General features: G+C 59.2%; 1 protein-coding gene across 3 annotated transcripts; it reads right to left on the reverse strand.

Annotated features, from left to right (window-relative positions):
- Window positions 1–1,952: 1,952 nt before the first annotated feature.
- LOC123353980 (retinol dehydrogenase 16-like) lies at window positions 1,953–9,574 on the reverse strand. 3 transcript variants are annotated; one of them, XM_044995545.1, is made up of 5 exons: window positions 9,473–9,574; window positions 6,617–6,944; window positions 5,913–6,171; window positions 3,737–3,900; window positions 1,953–2,328 (listed from the first exon to the last, which is right to left on the reverse strand). In XM_044995545.1, exons 2-5 carry the CDS (start codon window positions 6,927–6,929, stop codon window positions 2,111–2,113), a joined length of 954 nt encoding a protein of 317 aa, XP_044851480.1. In that variant the 5' UTR covers window positions 6,930–6,944; window positions 9,473–9,574; the 3' UTR covers window positions 1,953–2,110. The 3 variants fall into 3 exon arrangements, with proteins under 3 accessions (XP_044851480.1, XP_044851482.1, XP_044851481.1); XM_044995547.1 differs by lacking the exon at window positions 9,473–9,574 and adding an exon at window positions 8,503–8,630; XM_044995546.1 differs by lacking the exon at window positions 9,473–9,574 and adding an exon at window positions 7,348–7,523.
- Between the last annotated feature and the right edge of the window lie 8,926 nt (window positions 9,575–18,500).

The following is an 18,500-nucleotide window of genomic DNA, read 5'->3' on the forward strand; positions in this document are numbered from 1 at the left end:
GCTCTGGGTTGGGACTCGGGAGAAGTGTGTGCTGTTGCCAGCTCTGCCACAGAGACCCTTGTGTGGCCTTGACCACATCATCTGAGCGCCTCGTGCCTCGGTTTCCCCTCTCCGGGAAGGGGACAGTACTTCTGTCCCTCCCGGGGGTGCGTGTGTGAGGCGAAGTCTGTTAATAACTGTGAGGCACTCAGATGCTACAGTGACGGGGTGGGGACGGGGATGCACGAAAGTCCTCGCTCTGGAAGTGGTTGGGGGTTTTGAGGGGATGCTTTGGAGCCAGTTTACCTGGCATGTGTCCCTGGGAATTAAGCAGAGGCGGAAATTGTGCATTTGTGTTTATTGACTTGGTTCATATATTCTCTTGAGACATTGGGTTCCTAATCAACAGAGCTATGCCTGTATTTTTAGGATGCTTGGAATTACAAACGATGTTGGTCTGGGACACAAGCCTGTTCAACCAATGGCAGTCGTGCAACCAATGCAATCGTGCAACCAATGCAATCATCATTTGCCTGCCTGGTGCGAAGGTTGCGGATCTCTGGAGGCATCTAGACAGACTTATGTGTAGTGCTGGGGAGGAGCCAGTGGTCGTGGTACATGTAGGTACCAATGACACTGGGAAGGGTAGGAGAGACGTCCTGGAGGCCGAATTTAGGCTGCTAGAGAAGAGGCTGAAATCCAGGACCTCTATGGTGGCATTCCCAGAAATGCTCCCAGTTCCACGCGCAGGGCCAGGTAGGCAGCAGAGCTTCAGAGTCTCAATGCGTGGATGAGACGATGGTGTAGGGAGGAGGGTTTAGATTTATTAGGAACTGGGGAAACTTTTGGGATGGGGGGAGCCTGTACAGGAAGGATGGGCTCCACCTAAACCAAAGTGGAACCAGGCTGCTGGCACTTAACATGAAAAAGGTTGCAGAGCAGTTTTTAAGCTAAGAGACGGGGGAAAGCCGACGGCTGCGGAGGAGCACGCGGATCGGCCAGAGACTTCTCTTAGGGGAGAGTCTAGTGCTAGAGATTGTGTAGGTCCTAGTCAGGAGCAGAGGATGGAAGAGGATAAACTATGGGCCAGATCAGACAAGAAACATTCACATAAAAAAGAATCTGACACGTCAGAAAAGGGCAGACAAATAAACAGGGACAAGATTGTAAAGTGCTAGTTAGGTTCACTCCCTCTGGGGCACTGGCCATGCAATCCCTGGCACTGGCCGCTGTGGGCAGACAGGACACTGGGCTGGATGGACCTTTGGACTGACCCGTTCTTACGTTCGTCTCTGCCCTGACGCCTCTGATCCTATCCTCCCTGCTGTGTATTGTCTCCAGTCCTTTCACAGGGAATAGACCCCGCCCTGCAGCTTCCAAAACACCAGGCAGCCGGCTCGGACTCTTTTGGAAAAGAAAAAGCCCAGGCTCGTGGTGCCGAAGGAGCTTGTGCGAGAAGCTCTCACAAGCAACGAGCCCAGGGCTTTCCCACAAAGGTCAGTTACAGCTGGATTTCAGCCCCTGAACCCAGGTGCCTCAGTTTACCCATCTGTAAAATGGAGACGATAGTTCATTTCTCCCACGCTTTGTCTGCTCTGCCCAGCCAACCCAGCCGAATGTCCTGCCTTCGGGACCGTGGCCTGGCCCTGGCTCAGCATGCAGTGGGGTGGTTTCATCAGAGGCCAGTTTCAAACTGCTGCCTCCCTTCCAGATGGGCTGGGTTACCCTGCTGGGGTCGCCGGGGTGGGAGAGACCCTGGACACAGATCACGGAGATTTGGGGACGGGCAGATAGGAAACGGAGCTGAATACCAAGGACAGGCAGGGGCCGGACACAAGGAGAGGGTGGTCTATGTCCCGGGAGCTGTTGGGGGTGGGGGAGAGTGTTGTGCCGGGATTGGTTAGGAAACCACCTTCCATCCCAGGACACGGAGGGGAGGTTGCACCGGTGAAGCAAACTCCAAGGAGCTCTGCTTTGATTCAAGGTTTGTAATTAAGAACTGATTTGCATAGTCTCAGCTGGGCGCCACGGGACAGGGGGTCTCACCCCCGCCGGGAATTCGGACCCCGTGTGCCAGCGACGCTGCTCCGGTCGCTGCCCCCTGCCGACATTCGAACGCCGCATCTTCCTCCTACACTTTTTGGGCGGGTGCCGGGTAGGACCGCGTCAGCACGAAGTCGGCGAAGCAGGTGGGTAGGTAACTCAGCGGGAGGAAGAACAGCTTGGCGTCCCAGCCGGCGGAGTAGCGGGTGCGGGGGTGGCGGGCTGTCAGCGCGTGCTCCAGGCAGCCGGTGACGACGGACAAGTCGGAGTTGCAGGATTTCGGCAGATTGCGGGTGGCCTGGATAACTGCGCAGGCCAAAACAGAGAGTCAGGCCCCGCCGGGCTTTGCCGCAGCACCAGCCGCACCCGGACCGGACGGGTCGGCTGAGAGGTCAAAGGGGAAGGACGGCCTAGTGGTTAGGGGCTCACCCGGGCTGGGCTGGCTAGGTTCAATCCCTGCTCTGCCCCACGCAGCCGGGGTGAGCCTAGGCCTGACACTCTGTGCCACCGTTCCCCGTGTGGGGCCCGATCCCACCAGCTGAGCGGGTGATGCAAGGGGCCAGATTCTGGGCGAGACCATGGGCCAGATTTGCAAAGGGCCGGCAGATGCCTATGGAGGCAGAGCAGCGCCGCCTGGAATTTTCAAAAGCACCTCGGTGAATTCGGTGCCTAAGTCACCTGGGCACCCATGATTGTCCCACTAGACTCGTACCTGCAGCATTAGGCGCCTAAATACCTTTGTAAATCTGTCCCACAGTATCGCACCGGATTGGGCCCCTTGCATCACCCAAGGAAAGACGCAGGCAGCTACGTTTTCAGGTGCTCAATCGGAGACCCCCAGGGCTCATTCGTCCTGAGGGCTGCCCCCGTGGCATGTCTCAAAGCCCGGGGCTAGGGGCTTAGGGAAGAATCCAGCCAATGAGATGCAGGGAGCCAGCCAGCGCAGGGGTGAAAAGCAGCGGGAGCGTTTCTGTCCCTGGCACCGGCACACAGATCTGAACGTGGAGGGGCCATCTGCCCGGAGTGACTGTCCAGAGCCAGGCACCGTCTCTGCACCCGGCTTTTGGACACTCCCCCCATCCATGCCTCCCCACCTGAAGGGGGTTTGGTTAATCAGCGGCTCGGGCTGGGCTCTGCTGAACTGACAAGAGCAGAAAAGCAAAATCCCCCAGGGGAGAAATGAGAGCTGCCCCGATTCACGGTGGAGAATCGTCCTGGCGCAGCGTGGGGGAGGTGGTTGTTACTCTCAGGAGATCAGCGTGGGAGCTCTGCTCCCGTGCCAGGGTCAGCAGCGTTCACAGACCGCGCGTGCGAATGGCACACCTGATCTTGGGGCACCCGCAAGCACAGCCAAACCTCTCTGAACGATGCATTACACTTTGGCCACACTTAAGAAGGGGGGTTTCAGTCCCGTTCAGCCAGCTGGGCTGCGCTGGCTGGATTGAAAAGAAAAACACCTGAGTTCCTAGCTAGACAAGGCCTAAGCGGGAACTAGGAGTCTGACCCCCCACCCCCATTGCCGTGCACAGCGTGGCGTCATTTGCACTAGTGCAAAGCGTGTGTGCAATGCCACTCAGTCACAATGCACGGCAGCTGAGAACCGGTCCCTGTAGCCGCCCCGTGTCCGCCGACACAAAGGCCGCTCTGCGGCAGCGAGAGGAGGGTGCGCGGTAGCTGCCGGCTGGCGGGGAAGGCAATGGGGCGACGTACTCACAGGCTTTTAAGTAACTCTCCCCGTAACTCGCTTTGGTTTCCTCGGGGAGCTGCTCCCAGAGGCGAGTGAAGTTCTCGATAATGAGGTGAGGGTTGGTAACTGCGGTGCTGAAGTAGCCCGGCTCGATCACACACACCTTCACCCCGAAAGGCAGCATCTCACGCCTGAAACGGGACAAGCAGGATTAACCCGCGTGGGGCTGGCCGGGTTCCCGAACAGGTGAAATCCGAAACGTGCCCTTTAACTAGCCCCGGTCTACACGGAGGGCTCGTATGTGGCCAGGTTTGGTGGCTTCTACAACCTGTGCGGACACAGAGATACTGGAATCAAGGGGCTTTCGGGTTTGTCTACACTTGAAAGTTAATTTGGATTGAGGTAGATGCGAATTAAAAGCGCAGTAGTTATTCCAGAACACCTCCACGGGCGGCTTAGTTGCCCGAGCCCCGTCCCATATGGGAACAGCTATTCTTTGTTACCAGGGAGACTGGATCCCGTGAACTAGACCAGGGAGCGAAAGACGTCTCGCTTCTGGGTTTCCATAAGGCCTCAGGGCCAATCCTCAGGTGGGGTCAGTCGGGAGAGCGTCCCTCAACCGAACGCTTTCCTGATTTCCTCCATCCGAGCTCTGTCCCTGGATGTTTCACTGACTTACAGAGCCGACAACGGGCAGCCCTCGGGCCATCCCAGGATACCAGAGAGACATGGCCTCCGAGCTTACGCAGAGCTCTTCTGACGGGCCATGTGAAACGACCGACAGAGCCGGCTGGACTTCCCTGGGAGCCAGGCCAGAGCTAAGCCAGGATAGCGCCGTCAGGGAGTGGGGTGATTGATTTCCCCTCGTGTAGACGCACTGATACCAGCTTCAATGGGCTTTTGCCAAGCTATCTTATTTCACTGGCTGGCATAAGCGACACCGGCATGAACTGAATCTACGCTAGCGGCGTTTTCCAGTCCAGCTCTGCCGGCACGTCTTTGCGCGCGCAGACAGGGTGGGGAAGGACGGCGCAGCTCCTGTTCAGAAAGGAGACGTCCTCTCCCATGCTGCGGCCCTGATCCTGCTGGGGCTGTGGGTGGGTGGCTCCAGGGCTGCTCACAGGATCCATTGCGTACTCAGCCTTGGGGTTTCAGACGCTGTAAATTGCAGCCACAACACACGGGCGGGGCCGGGAGCACACGGGAAAGTCGCGCCAGTCTAACCTCGCCGGGTGTGAATTCGAACCCGACTCTTCATCCAGCCCCGGCCAGGGGCCCTGCTCCCAGGATAAGGGCAGCCGAGAGCCGCCTAGTTTTAAATCGGCTGGAATCACAGCGTCTGTGCTGGGGTCTGCAGCAACTTAACTCGCTTGGTTTAAAACCTGATTCGCATTAAGCAAATCTCCTGCGTAGACAAGGCCCCGCAGCGCAGGGCTGCATCCGGAGGAGCCTCCGAGCTGACGCAAGGAGAAATCAAGGCTCAGTGAAGACCCCGTCTCCACAGCGAGGGTTGGGACGGCAGCACCCGAGCTGGAAGGGGAGCAACGTCCCGTGCAGACGCTGCTGCAGCGCCGGGGAAGCCCTCGCACGCGTGCTGCCGGGTCACACCCGGAGAGTCGCGCGACAACATCCCTTCCCTGAGGACGCGCACGGCTGCCAAAGCGAAAGCTCCTGAAGGAATGAACTCGTAACTGCCGGGTAACAGCCACCTCCAGGCCTCTGCACCCCGAGCCAGCCGGCGGGACGGAGAAACACCCTTCGCCTACAGTCACAAACTCTGCACCGGTTTCCCCTTTCCTTCTCTATCCTCCCAGACCAACCGGGGGCCAGGCAGGAGTCCAGTAACCCCTTAGATGCCGGAGGTGGATGAGTGGGTCATGAATCGGTCGCATGTTTTTAAGGGCAAAGGTGACAGATTCAATCCCCGCGGCCATCCCCGAGCAGGAGTCCCGTGGGCCCAACCACTAGAGGGAGACAAAGATCCAGGTGCACCGTGTGCTGAAATACACACACATCACATCTGTGCCGCGCCTCACGGACGAGCTATTTGCACGTAGCAGCAAGTAAGTCCGGGCGGGTATTCACCGTTTGGCACGTGCACCATGAGTCAGTGCACTGGTGTGGGGGGGGGTGGCACGGGGACATCCCCACCCTTCGGGGCAGAACGCGCAGCTGAAAAGGGCGCCCGTCCCTGGTCACTCACCGCAGGCTGTCGGAGAACGCCTCCACCCCGTACTTAGACGGGCAGTAGCCCCCTCCGAAGAAGGCCAGTCGACCCATTATACTGGCCACGTTGACGACCCGGCCCCTGGCTCGCTTCACCAGGGGCAGGACGCTGAGGGTCACCTCGATCGGGCCGATCAGGTTCACGTCCAGCACCCTGACGAAGTCGTCCTTGGTCAGCCACTCGTTGGGGGCCGCGGGGACGGCGATCCCCGCGTTGTTCACCAGGCCCCAGAGCCCTGGGCGGAGGAGACGGGGCGAGTGACTGTGGGGCGCTGTTCCCTCTCCTGTCCCTCCCCCAGAAATCCCTGCTCCTCTCCCACAACCCACTGCTCTCCCAAATCTCCACACTGCTGGGAGGACGGGACGTCCCTTCTCCCCCGATCTGCCCCGCACCCCCACAGCCGTTAGGGGGACACCCCAGGGAAGTTCTCACCCCGCGCCTATGCTCTGGGCTGTGAACCACCCATAGGAATGGGGCAGGATGGCCCCCGCTGGGGTGCCTGGGGATAGCAATACCCCCCCCCCCAAGCTTCAGTCACAGCTCCCCAACCTGCTCTACAGCCCAGGTGACACCCACGGGAGAACAGGACAATCCACACCCATGTGCCTGTGATGAGTGTCTAGCAAGGGGCGAGACCCAGGGCGGGCGAGGGACGGGCACAGCCAGACCTGGGCCCCCACCTTTCTCCCCCACTCGTTCCTTCACCCAGGCGCTGGCCGCGGCGATGCTGTCGCTGCGGGTGACGTCCAGGATCACCGTCTGCAGCCGCTCCGACGTCGCCTTCCTCAGCTGCTCCGCGCCCGGCTGGGTGAGACAAGCCGCCAGCACCCGCAGGCCCCGCGCGTCCAGCTGCTTGGCCAGCAGGTTCCCGAAGCCGGAGTCGCAGCCGGTGATCAGGACGTATTTCTCCGGGAGGCCCTCGACGCGCTGCCGCTCCCGGTACCATCGGCGCAGGAAGTACAGCCCCAGCAGGGCGGCCAGGTACAGCCACATCCTCACAGGCGGACTCTGGCGGGTGAGAGGAAAGGGAAGCGTTACAGGGCACCGGCTCTGGCTCAGGGGGCACCCGACGGCCTGGTGGACTCGGGAGAACCGGGTTTGATTCCCGGCTCCGCTACTGATTCCCTGCGTGACCTTGGACAAGTCACTTGCTTGCTCCAGGCCTCAGTTTCCCCATCTGTACAAAGGGGATAATCCTCCTCCCTTTGCAGGAACAGGCTGGGGGAGGCCTGTGGAGCGAGGGGCCCTGATCTCAGCTGGGTCTCCTACGAGCTAGTGTAACACTCAGAAGATTCTGTCCGGGCAGTGGAGCACATCACCTGGCAGGCCCAGCCTGTGCTGTGTGTGTCTGGGGTCCCCTTGGTAAAGACGGACCCCGGGGTAACTGGTACGACGCCAGGGACACACGTACCACAGGGGCTCTGCTGCTGCCTGTCCTTCGCCGCCGGCCCAGGGACGAGCTCTCAGCGACGGGGCTCGAACCCTCCCGCACCTTGGACTGGACTCCCTGCTCGGTTTAGCGCCACTCCTGACAGAGCCCGTCAGCTCCCACCGAGGGGAGTCCGGCGTGTCCAGGTTTTTCCCCTGAAGTCAATACCCTACGTGGCAGCTGCTAGACGACCCAGGACCGACCCCTTCCAGAAGCTTCCCTGAGCAAATCATTTACCAATCCCTCCCCCCCATGTTAACCACACACGGCCGCTCTGGGGCCGGCTGCGTGGTTTGCCTGGAACCCTCCCCTCCTTCCAAGCCTCGGCTGTTGCGACACCCATAGGAATCCGGCCAGCTAGGGGTGGGTTAATACGCCCATGGGTCTGTATTTCGTGCCTCTCCTCCTCCGGTCACGTGTCCCAAATGCGATCCCGGCCCCATCGCGCCAGGTGCTGCACAGACATCCAGCAACAGGCAGCCCCGGCTTGGAAGAGCTAAGGGCCAGATTTGAAAAGCTATTTCGGCACCTCATGCTGGGAGCTGGATGCCTAAATAGCTTCAAAAACTGGAGCCTTAAAGTCTAAGTAGCCAGGACAGACAAAGGGCGGGAGGGGAAACTGAGGCACGGAGCGGGGAAGTGACTCACCCAAGATCACCCAGCAGGTCACTGGCAGACCTGGGTTCTATTCCTGACTCCAGCCCAGCGCTCCATCCATTAGGCAACACTGCCTCTCCTGTTTGCTTTCTCAGATGGGGGGGGGCGTCCCCCCATCCCCATAATAGCTCTGCACTGTTACTCGATTCCCTCAGCAGGAGAGTCTCCTACCGTCCCCTCCGCAGCCCCCAGCCGCTTGTCTCACTCAGCAGCTCCTTGGATCAAAGGCCGGATGCGAGTCCGGATTCCACTGGAGGTTTGTTTTTCACACCACATTCCCGGCTTTTCACCTGTTAGCGCTTGTGAGCTGAGCAGACTGCAGGAGTCACAGGGAGCCCAGGGCTGGATTAGCGGGCGGGGGAGGGGCTGTGGGTCGGGATTCAGGGGCATCGGCAGAGCTGGCTGTGTGGGGAGCCGGAGCTGCCGGAGGTGTGGGGTGGGGAAGGGGGCTCTGGGACTTGCAATCAGGCTGTAACTCGCCCTGCATTTAGCTGGGCAATCGACCTTCCCTTTCAGGAGCCTCCGCGGTGAAAAGCCAGAACCAGGGACATGCAGGGGGGGGTGCGTGTGGGTTAGGGTGACCAGATGTCCCGATTTTATAGGGACAGTTCTGATTGGGTCTTTTTCTTATATAGGCTCCTATTAGCCCCCACCCCCATCCCGATTGTTCACACTTGCTGTCTGGTCGCCCTAGTGTGGAAAGAATCGAACGAATTAAAATATTCGTTAGACGGGGAAAGGCGGGTGGGGCGGGGAAGGGGGCAGATTGTGTTAACATTCCTGAAGCGTCCGGGTTGGGTTTAGGCCCCGCAGAACGTCACGTTCAGTTTCAGATTTGGGCCCAGGAAGGCGGAGGCTGCAGGTCTCCTGGCAAACAGCCGGCTGGACCCGGCCAGGGGCCGAGCCTCCCGGCCTCAGTCCCACGCAACGGCCCGCGAGCACGTGCTCCGCTTTCGGGGCGCGCCTCGGCCCGCGAACGTCAACGGGGCTGCAGGGGAGGCGGGCGCCTGGGGGGTCTGCGAGCCCGGGGGGTCCGTCCCGGCTCCCGCCGGCAGCGAGCCGAAGTGGCGGTGGGGACCGTCGTGGGGAGAGGAGAACCGGGCCGGTTCGCGCAATGCAGTGAGAGGTTTGGTCTCTGGGCAGTGGCCCATTGGGGGGGGCGAATTCCAGGCACGGAACCGGCAGCCCGGTTGAAGCTGTTCTGTGTGGCGAGCCGGCGTTTTGCCCCTGCCCAGGCGTGCGGGTAGTCACAGGACCGTCCCCTTTGGACACCTGGCTCCACTGATACGGTGGGGACCTGCACCCAGAGCAGCCAACTTTGCACCCCAATATCCGTCCTGCTGGCTATTCCCCTCTCCCCAGCTCCCTCTCCAAGCTGGACGAACCCACCCCCCTGGGCTGGAATTGCTGCTGTGGGAACAGCTGCAGCATCCTGCAGTCTCCCCTTTACCTGGGAAGGTCTCCTGGCCTGCAGGAGCCGGCCCCCTGCCCCGCAAGATTGCTGCCTGCGGCTCCTTCTCTTTGCTGCCTTTCTGGCCCAGATCAAAGGCTCCTGGAGGGGAAGGAGGAAGCATTAGCAGAGCCCAGCAGCCTGCGATTGGCGGGGAGCGAGCGACGGGCTGTCCTAGCAAAGAGCCAACCACACAGGCTGGAGCCGCAGGACTTGGGAGAGGGGCGAACTGGGCTCTAGGGCTGGGCTCCAGGGGGCACTGGGAAGCCCCCCTCAGTGCAGCATGGCAGAGCGGGGATCCTCTTCCTCCCTGCAGGTGTCTGAACGAATCGAGCCGGAAAGGCCAGTTTCCTCGGCACTCTGGCTTTGCCAGGAGCCATTTTTGCGTCATCTGCAAATCTGATCAGTGACGATTTTCTGTTTCCTTTCAGGTCATTGATAAATAGAAGCCTGAACGAGCCCTGGGGACCCTACTAGAACCCCCCACGCCCCCAAAGATTTCCTGTTTACCGCTCCATTTCGAGACCGATCCACTAGGCAGCTTCTCTTCTATTTAATGCACCATGTTCATGTTCTCTCATTCTAGGGTTTTAATCGCAATGCCGCCCGGTACCCAGTCGAACGCCCTACAGAAATCTATGTCTGTTACATCAGTGCTGTTACCTTTATCAACTAAACCATCGAAAAAGATCACAAGTTCGTCCCACAGGATGTATTTTCCACCAAGGCAGGTTGATTGGCATTAATATTACCCTCCTTTAAATCATAGACTCATTATGATCGTCTAGTCCGACCCCCTGCACAACGCAGACCACAAAATCTCACTCACCCACTCCTGTAACAAGCCCCTAACCTATGTCTGAGCTATTGAAATCCTCAACTTGTGGCTGAAAGACTTCAAGGTGCAAGAATCCTCCAGCAAGTGACCCATGCCCCACGCTGCAGAGGAAGGTGAAAAATCCTTTAGCTCTTTATGAATCAAATTAATCAGTTGCCTGTAAAACACCCACACAAATTAACTCTTGAAGATTCATTTAGGAAACAATAAATTATAATGACACCCAAGCTCCCGGTGTCCTGACATGACAACGAGGGAACGCAGAGACAGCCAGGCGGGATCGGAACCAGGGTCCGGCTCCCTCAGGATCCCCATTCTGCCTGGTCTCCCAGCAGCTCTGGACACAGCTCCGGGATAACCCATCCCCAGGACAGTTTCTTCCTGACCCCCAGGTCGGCTCACGCCCTGAAAGCACAAGAGAATGGGTAACATGTTATGACGGCTCCCCGCTCGCAATGTGACTTAGGGACACAGCGTCATGGAGCGGGGCTGCCCTGCCGGGACGCGGGGACAGCCTGACCTGCTGCATGAAACAGGCCAGAGGGCTTCCCTGAATTAACAGGACTTTGGCCACACAGAGAAGTTGTACCACTTTAACTATCCCGGTCTAGTTAACACGGTGCAGCCTCCTAGTGTGGAAGCAGATCTGCCGGCAGAAAAGTGCCAACACTATTCCCCAAGGGGAATCAACCAAACCGATGTAACTCGCCTTCATCTCGGCATATTTGCATCCACACTAGGTATAACAACAGTGGGAAGCAATCATTGCCCGTAACCGACCCAGTTCTACCAGTCTGGGCGTAGGCTACAGCCCTGCAACTCGACGGCACTCGACTACCAGGCCGCCCCAGCTCTCCACCTGCTGCCCGGTGCGGGGGGGCTGGCACGGCGGTGGCTGCCTGCCCCGGCCGCTGCCGTCGCCTTGCTGTGGGGTGAGTGCCCCAGAAATCGCAGCGCCTCTCACCCCACGGCGCACACGGCACAGCGGGGGTTGGGGTGGCAGGAGCCCACGGGCAGGAGATGGGGTTGGCGCTGACTCAGGTTTGGGCGGGGAAGGTCGGAAAACAAGTCAGGCCTGAGGCGAGTTCTGAGCAGACCCCCAGCGCAGACCCAGGTTCAGGAAGAGCATAAATCTGGAGGCAACTTTGGCACCGCAACGATCCAGCGTGACAGGCTGAGGTGCTGAGGCAGGCGCAGATGCTCTCATGAACCTGTGCTGCTGGTTAAGTCCATTGCACCTGTGCAAGACACTGACAAAATCCCCCCCCCCCCCCAGCATTAATTCGACCTTCATGCCTGCAATGGCTTTGCTGGACTGCGGGACCTGTGCCGCGTAGGTGCTGGCCAGATGCTGTCTGGCCAGATCATGCGTTCGTCCTTCCCCTCTGGAGAGCTGGGTTCAAACTGGCTTTGGGCACAAGCCGGGAGGGAAGGGAGTGACTCAGGGTCTTTGACCGTATCACAAACCAACGCGCAGTCGTCACTTTCTGATCAGGAGAGGGGTCGGACTGGAATACCAGCTGGGCTCAAGGTTGAGGGGCGCTGGCAGAGCATTCTGGGGGAGCCCAGGCGTGAAATACCTGGAGCGCAGACCCCTCGAGGAAACAAGACGACACCTCGCTTGCTTGCTTCCAGCTTGCATCTATGTTACTAACAGGTTTCAGAGGGGCAGCCGTGTTAGTCTGTATCAGCCAAAAGAACAGGAGTCCTTGTGGCACCTTAGAGACTAACACATTTATCTGAGCATAAGCTTTCATGGGCTAAAACCTACTTCATCAGATGCATGCAGTGGAAAATACAGTAGGAAGATAGATATATCTTATGCCAAGAGCTGCAGCCAAGCAAACTCTTTACCTGGCCGTCTCTGCCTGAACTAGCAGCCCCCAGGTGTGGGATTTTGGAGACCCGGGATGCTGCTGACTCATCTGTCTGCCCAGCATTTGGAAAATCCTCTCTGCATCTGGCGTCTGCGTCACGTAAAAGAACAGGGGCTGTTTCCCTCAGAGAGGAGACGAACGCCAAGGGACATGCTATCACTTAGATTAGAAAATCTTTGCGGACGGACAATAGTTTTGTTGTGTGTTTGTACAGCTCCTAGCGCAACGGGGTGCTGGTCCACGAATGGGGCTGCCGCGCACCACAAATAACGACTGCTAAGGAGAATAAAAGATCTAGAAAATGGCAAATGGGCAAGAGACGGTCGACCTGGGGTTCCCCTTGCTCAGTCTCTTCCCCCGAGAATGAGGAGACGTTCGATGAAATGAAGAGGTGGCGAACTGAGAACGGATCAAAGGACACTTTTCCCCCACATGACCCAGGATTAGCTTGTGGAACCCATTGCCACAGGGTCAGACCACAAGTCCAGCCGTACGGGGTCAGACCGAAGGCCCATCTAGCCCAGTGTCCTGTCTTCCGACAGTGACCGGGGCCAGGTGCCCCCGAGGGAATGAACAGAACAGGGCAATTATCGAGTGATCCATCCCCCGTCATCCACCCCCAGCTTCTGGCAAACAGAGGCCAGGGACACCCAGACCATGTGGCTGCATCCCTGAGCATCTTGGCTAATAACCATTGATGGACATGCCCTCCTCGAACTTCTCCAATAGTTTTTTATACTTCTGGCCTTCACCACATCCCCTGGCAAGGAGTTCCACAGGCTGACTGTGCGCTGTGTGAAGAAATACTTCCTTGTGTTTGTTTTAACCCTGCTGCCTGTTCATTTCATTGGGTGACCCCTGGTTCTGGTGTTATGGGAAGGAGCAAATACCACGTCCTTGTTCACTTTCTCCACACCAGGTATGATTTTATAGACCTCAATCATACCCCCCCTTAGTCGTCTCTTTTCCAAGCTGAACAGCCCCAGTTCAATCTCTCCTCATATGGAAGCTGTTTCATCCCCCTAATCATGTTTGTTGCCCTTCTCTGCACATCTCGCTGAGGCTGAGAGCAGACCAGGATTCAGCAAAGCATCAAGGTATTTCAGCGGGTGATAAGGATCGTTAGAGTTATAACAATCAATATAAAAATAAGCAAGATTTTAGGCAATAAACCCTGATGCTCCAGGGCATGAACTGAGCTCTAAGTATAGGGGTCAGGAGGAAACTAGCCAACGGGGCAGGTTATTCCACAGGTGCCTCTTGCAAGGTTCCTTGCACTTGTCTCTAAACCAGGTGGTCCTGGCTACTGATGGAGACGGGGCACTGGGTTAGATCCGGTTTGGCAAAGCCTATGTCCCTAAAGCCCCAAAAAGGGGCTAATCTCACTGGGGGCCGTGAGCCCTGCCCGGAGCTAAGAGGAAGGTTGGAAGGTGTCAAGCCTGGGGCAAAAAACCTGCATTGAGCCTGGATCCCAACCTGGGTCTACCCATCAGCTTCCCCCACTGCAGGAATCACCCAGCGTTTCCGGGCTCCATGGTGCTGCAGTTGGGGAGTTCATCAGTCCAGCCCGTCCCTGGCCTGGGGGTCCCCGCTTCCCTGCTGAGCTGTGGAAGTCTAGAGATGCCGAGGAAGACAATAGAAGGAAGATCATTAGTGCAAGGCTGGCAGGATCCACCGCGGCCGCTGACGGGGCCAGGAAGCACCATGCACCACGAAGGAAACCGAGACGCGGCCAGGCGCCTCTGGCCACTCGACAGTCTCGGAGGATGTTGGGAGAATGATGGAGGGGCAGGATGCGGGGGGCAGAGAGGGTGAGCCCTGATGGTCAGGACAGCGTGGAGGCCAAGAGGGGCTACGGCCGGGGCATGTTCGCGGGGAGTCTTAGGGGGCTGCTCCCCGGTGGAAGGGGGTGATGTGATGGAGGTGGGGGCCGGGCTCCCCCGAGGACACGTCGCGTGGCCGCGTTCATGCTCAGCGCCCCGTTAGGCCAGGCCTCCTGCGGGGGATGGAGAAGAGGCCGAGGACAGCAATAGCGTTCGGGCAAATCTCACCCGCACTGGCCCAAGCTGGACGCAGCCTGGAGGGGGAAGCCGGGGACCCAGGGGTGCTCAATGACTTGGATCGGATTCCCCCACAAAGCCCTGATGCTCCCGTCTGGCTCGGGGACGTCCCGGGCCCCTGCTCCCGCGGTATCCGAGCTCCCCGACGGATTTCTCCTCGCAGGCAGGGCGGGAGACTCGCCCCAGGCCTCCCGCGTCCCAGCCGAGCGTTCTGCCCTTCCTCTCCGAGCTCAGCCTTTCACCGGAGGAGGTCCCGGGCCTTCGCTCGCTCGGACGCCCAACCCCCCGAGAACGGGGACGGCGGCACCGCCGCCATCTTCCACACAAGCCACGGAGCAAGCAAATGACTTGCCCTGAATAGCTGGGAACAGAACCCAGGTGTCCGAGCTGCCAGGCTGGGGCCTAGCCCCCGACCACCCTCCCTCCTTTAGTCAGCGACGGCCCCTTCACTGAAGCAGGTTGTTCTTTCAGCCTCACCTCGGCTCCCCGCCTCGCCTGCTGGGCTCTGGCGGCGGGGGCGGCCCCCCAGCGCGGCTCAGAAACACTGACGGGGAAGGGAAAAGCTTTCGGCTCCGCTACGTTCCCTGCCCACCGCAGAGCCCTTCGCAGGAGTGTTCTCCACCGACGCCCGACGCAGCTCGACGCCCGCTGAGGGTCTGGCCTTGTGATTCCGCCCGGAGACCATCGTGAAAGCCAGGAAGCGTTCTGCTCATGGCGCGTGCGCACACACACACACACACACACACACGCACACACGCACACACGCACACGCACACACACACACGCGCACACACACACGCACACGCGCACACACACGTGCACACACACACATGCACACACACAGACACACGTGCGCACACACGCACGCACACGCGCACACGCACACACACGCACGCGCACACACACGCGCACACACGCATGCACACACACACGTGCGCACACGCGCGCACACACACACGCACACGCGCACACACACACGTGCACACACACACACACGCACGCGCACACACACACACACGTGCACACACACACATGCACACACACACAGACACACGTGCGCACACGCACACGCGCGCACACACGCACACACGCGCACACACACACACACGTGCGCACACGCACACACACACACGCACACGCGCACACACGCACACACACACACACACACACACGCGCACACACACACGTTAGATTAAAAACATAAATATCATCTGGCTGGACCAGGGCCCCGTAACGCTAGTTCTCAGCATTCGGAACGACACACGCAAGGGCCACAAGGCAGAGAGCCGCGACGCAGGCTGCTGCCCAAGGCAGAGAGACACAATCACCGGCCGGCCCCTCCCCTGCAGGAACCCCCCCCCCCCCCGGACATGTAAAGTGTCCGCTTACAATGTTAAGACAGTTTCAAATGCCCCTACGGGAGGCGGCTCTGTCCCGTTCCCAGCCTGGCCGTCAGCCCCCCAGGCCTGCAAACGCAACGTGGCCTTGGCGACGCTCAAACTGCCCCCAGGCCAAGGGCAGGCTGGGGCTGTGCTGAGCAGGGCGGTCGGCAGAGACACTGGGCTATAAACTGCTGACGGGCAGGGGGAAAACGAGGCCACCCTAATGAGTGCCCCTTATCAGCCTTTCCCTGTTGCCTTCCGGGAGGCCCTTTACGGAACCCGTGATCCGGCGGGAGCCTCGAGTGGCCCCGACTCCAATCAGAGCAGCAGTGTCAGGAGAGGAAATGCCCTTTTCCATTTATCTCCTCCAAACAAAGAGGAAAACTAGACTCCCCAGAGAGGGGGAGCGGGAGAGCAGCCTGGCGACAGGATCGGGAAGGGCTTAGGACATGCTTTTATGAAGGGCCAGTTTGTAACGGGCTAACAGCTGTTCTACGCAGGTTATAGGCACGTGGCAGCACGCACCCGAAGAAGGTGCCGTGGACGGGTCTAAAGCATGTTGTGTGTGTGTACGTGGTACGTGTTAGGAACCCAGCTGTTGCAAACAGCGATAAGCCATGTGGTTTGCATGCAGAGACACGTATGTAGCACAGGGGTGGGCAGACTACGGCCCGGGGACCACATCCGGTCCTTGAGCTCCTGCTGGGGAGCGGGGTCCAGGGCTCGCCCAGCTCCGCACGGCTCCCGGAAGCAGTGGTATGTCCCCGCTCCGGCTCCTACACATGGGGAGCAGTCAGGGGACCCTGCACACTGCCCCTGTCCCAAGCGCCGCCCCCACAGCTCCCATTGGCCAGGAACCGTGGCCAATAGGAGCTGCAGGGGTGGTGCCTGCGGACGGGGCAGCGTGGAGAGCTGCCTGGCTGTGCCTCCATGTAGGAGCTGGAGTGGAGACATGCCGCTGCTTCCGGGCACTGCTTGAGTTAAGCACAACCCCTGACCCCTTCCTGCACCCCAACCCTGATCTCCTTCCTGCTTCCTGAGCCCCTCGGTCCCAGCCCAGAGCACACCCCCTGCACCCCAAACCCCTCATCCCCAGCTGGAGCCCTCACCCCTTCCCAGCCCCCTGCCCTAGTCCGGAGCCCCCTCCCACACCCTGAACCCCCGCCCTGGAGCTCTCACCCCCCTCCCGCACCCCAACCCCCAATTTCATGGGCATTCATGGCCCGCCATGCGATTGCCGTACCCAGATGTGGTTTGCCCGCCCCGATGCAGCAGCACGCATTAGGAGCACATCAGTAGAAGGTGTAGACAGCTATCGAATCATAGAGACCTCGAGCGGTCGTCTGGTCCAGTCCCCTGCACTCACGGCAGGATTAAGTATTATACGCCATGTGGCGTGTATGCAGATGGATGGATGTAGCGTGCATTAGACGCACGTCCGTCGGAGGTGCAGACAGTGATACGCCATGTGGCGTGTATGCAGATGGATGGATGTAGTGTGCATCAGACGCACGTCCGTCGGAGGTGCAGACAGTGATACGCCATGTGGCGTGTATGCAGATGGATGGGTGGCGTGTATGCAGATGGATGGATGTAGTGTGCATTAGACGCACGTCCGTCGGAGGTGCAGACAGTGATACGCCATGTGGCGTGTATGCAGATGGATGGATGTAGTGTGCATCAGACGCACGTCCATCAGAGGTGCAGACGGCTACAAGCCCTGGTCATAACAAGCAACCTATTCCCCCGCTGGACTATGTAACAATTGACGGTTTATTCAAGCAACTCTCCCGCGGTTATTAACTGGGGCCTTACTACGAAGCATGACCTGTTTTCCTGCAGTGCCCAGCCCAGCAATACCCACGCTGCCCCCTGCCAAGGGGCGTGTCGGCCGGGTGCCTCGGTGAGACCCACGTGCCGACGGAAAAGCCTGTTTCTTAGTGGACGAAGGGGGCGAGTTCTGTCCCGCTCAGTCTCCCAGATCTCGTTTAGACTGCCCATAAACGACCTGCAGAGTGGCCTGGCCTGGCTCAGCTGACTCTGGCCTGTCGGGCGGCGGAGCCATCCGGGCTAGTGCCCGGGCCCTGAGACCCCAGTCTTGGAGACCCTACGAGGCGGGAGGGTCTCAGAGCCCGAATCAGCTGACCCGGGCTCTGAGACGCAGCGTAGACACAGCTCACGCACGGAGTACGTCACAGCCCGTCTCAGAGCCCGAGTCAACGGCTCAGGCTCACAGGGCTCGGGCCGGAGCTCGGCCTCGGAAGCCCACCCCCACGGCCTCAGCTCCAGTTGGGGCTGCAACATCTACACAGCTATCGTTAGCCCAGTGGCCCGAGAGCCTGACTCTGGCGATCCAGACTCTGAGATGTGTCTCTGTAGACGCTCCCGTAGCGGCCGGCACCGGATGTGTCAGAGGAAGGCACAAGAAAGCCTGCAGTGATGGGATAACCTGTCCCCAGGGAAAGCCCCTTCTCCTGAATGCTGGCAGCCAGAGGCTCCTCTCTGCCCTGGAGCTGGGGGTCCGGACTTCAAAAAATCCTTCATCTCAGAGGAAGAGTTATAGGAAACGTCACCAACGGGGCCTGATTCTGCAGGGTGCAGAGCGCCCTTAGGTTCAGCCCCTGGCAGGTCAGGATGGGGTTTGATTCCTGGCAAGAGATGCTAAGAATCAGGACACCTGGGTTCCTTTCCTGGCTCTCCCATTGATTTGTTGTGTCTTATGTCATCGCTCTCTGCCTCAGTTTCCCGATCTGTTAAATGGCTAGAAAAATACCTCCCTGCCTACACAGAGGTCACAAAGCCCAGCTAAAGGTCTGTAAAACAGTCAGAGGTCCTGCCACTGAAAGGCAAAGGGCTAGAACGACCATAGCA

Source organism: Mauremys mutica, chromosome 20, assembly GCF_020497125.1.
Source record: "Mauremys mutica isolate MM-2020 ecotype Southern chromosome 20, ASM2049712v1, whole genome shotgun sequence".
In the NCBI taxonomy this organism is placed as follows: Eukaryota; Metazoa; Chordata; order Testudines; family Geoemydidae; genus Mauremys; species Mauremys mutica.

What these genes read in the sequence shown, in the direction of transcription:
- LOC123353980 (XM_044995545.1), bottom strand. Translation starts at nt 6,929, where the DNA reads ATGTGGCTGTACCTGGCCGCCCTGCTGGGGCTGTACTTCCTGCGCCGA. An exon ending in GCGTTCTCCGACAGCCTGCG is followed by an intron (nt 3,901 to 5,912) that starts GTGAGTGACCAG and finishes GTCCCGTTTCAG; the next exon opens with GCGTGAGATGCTGCCTTTCG. An exon ending in GGAGAGTTACTTAAAAGCCT is followed by an intron (nt 2,329 to 3,736) that starts GTGAGTACGTCG and finishes TGGCCTGCGCAG; the next exon opens with TTATCCAGGCCACCCGCAAT.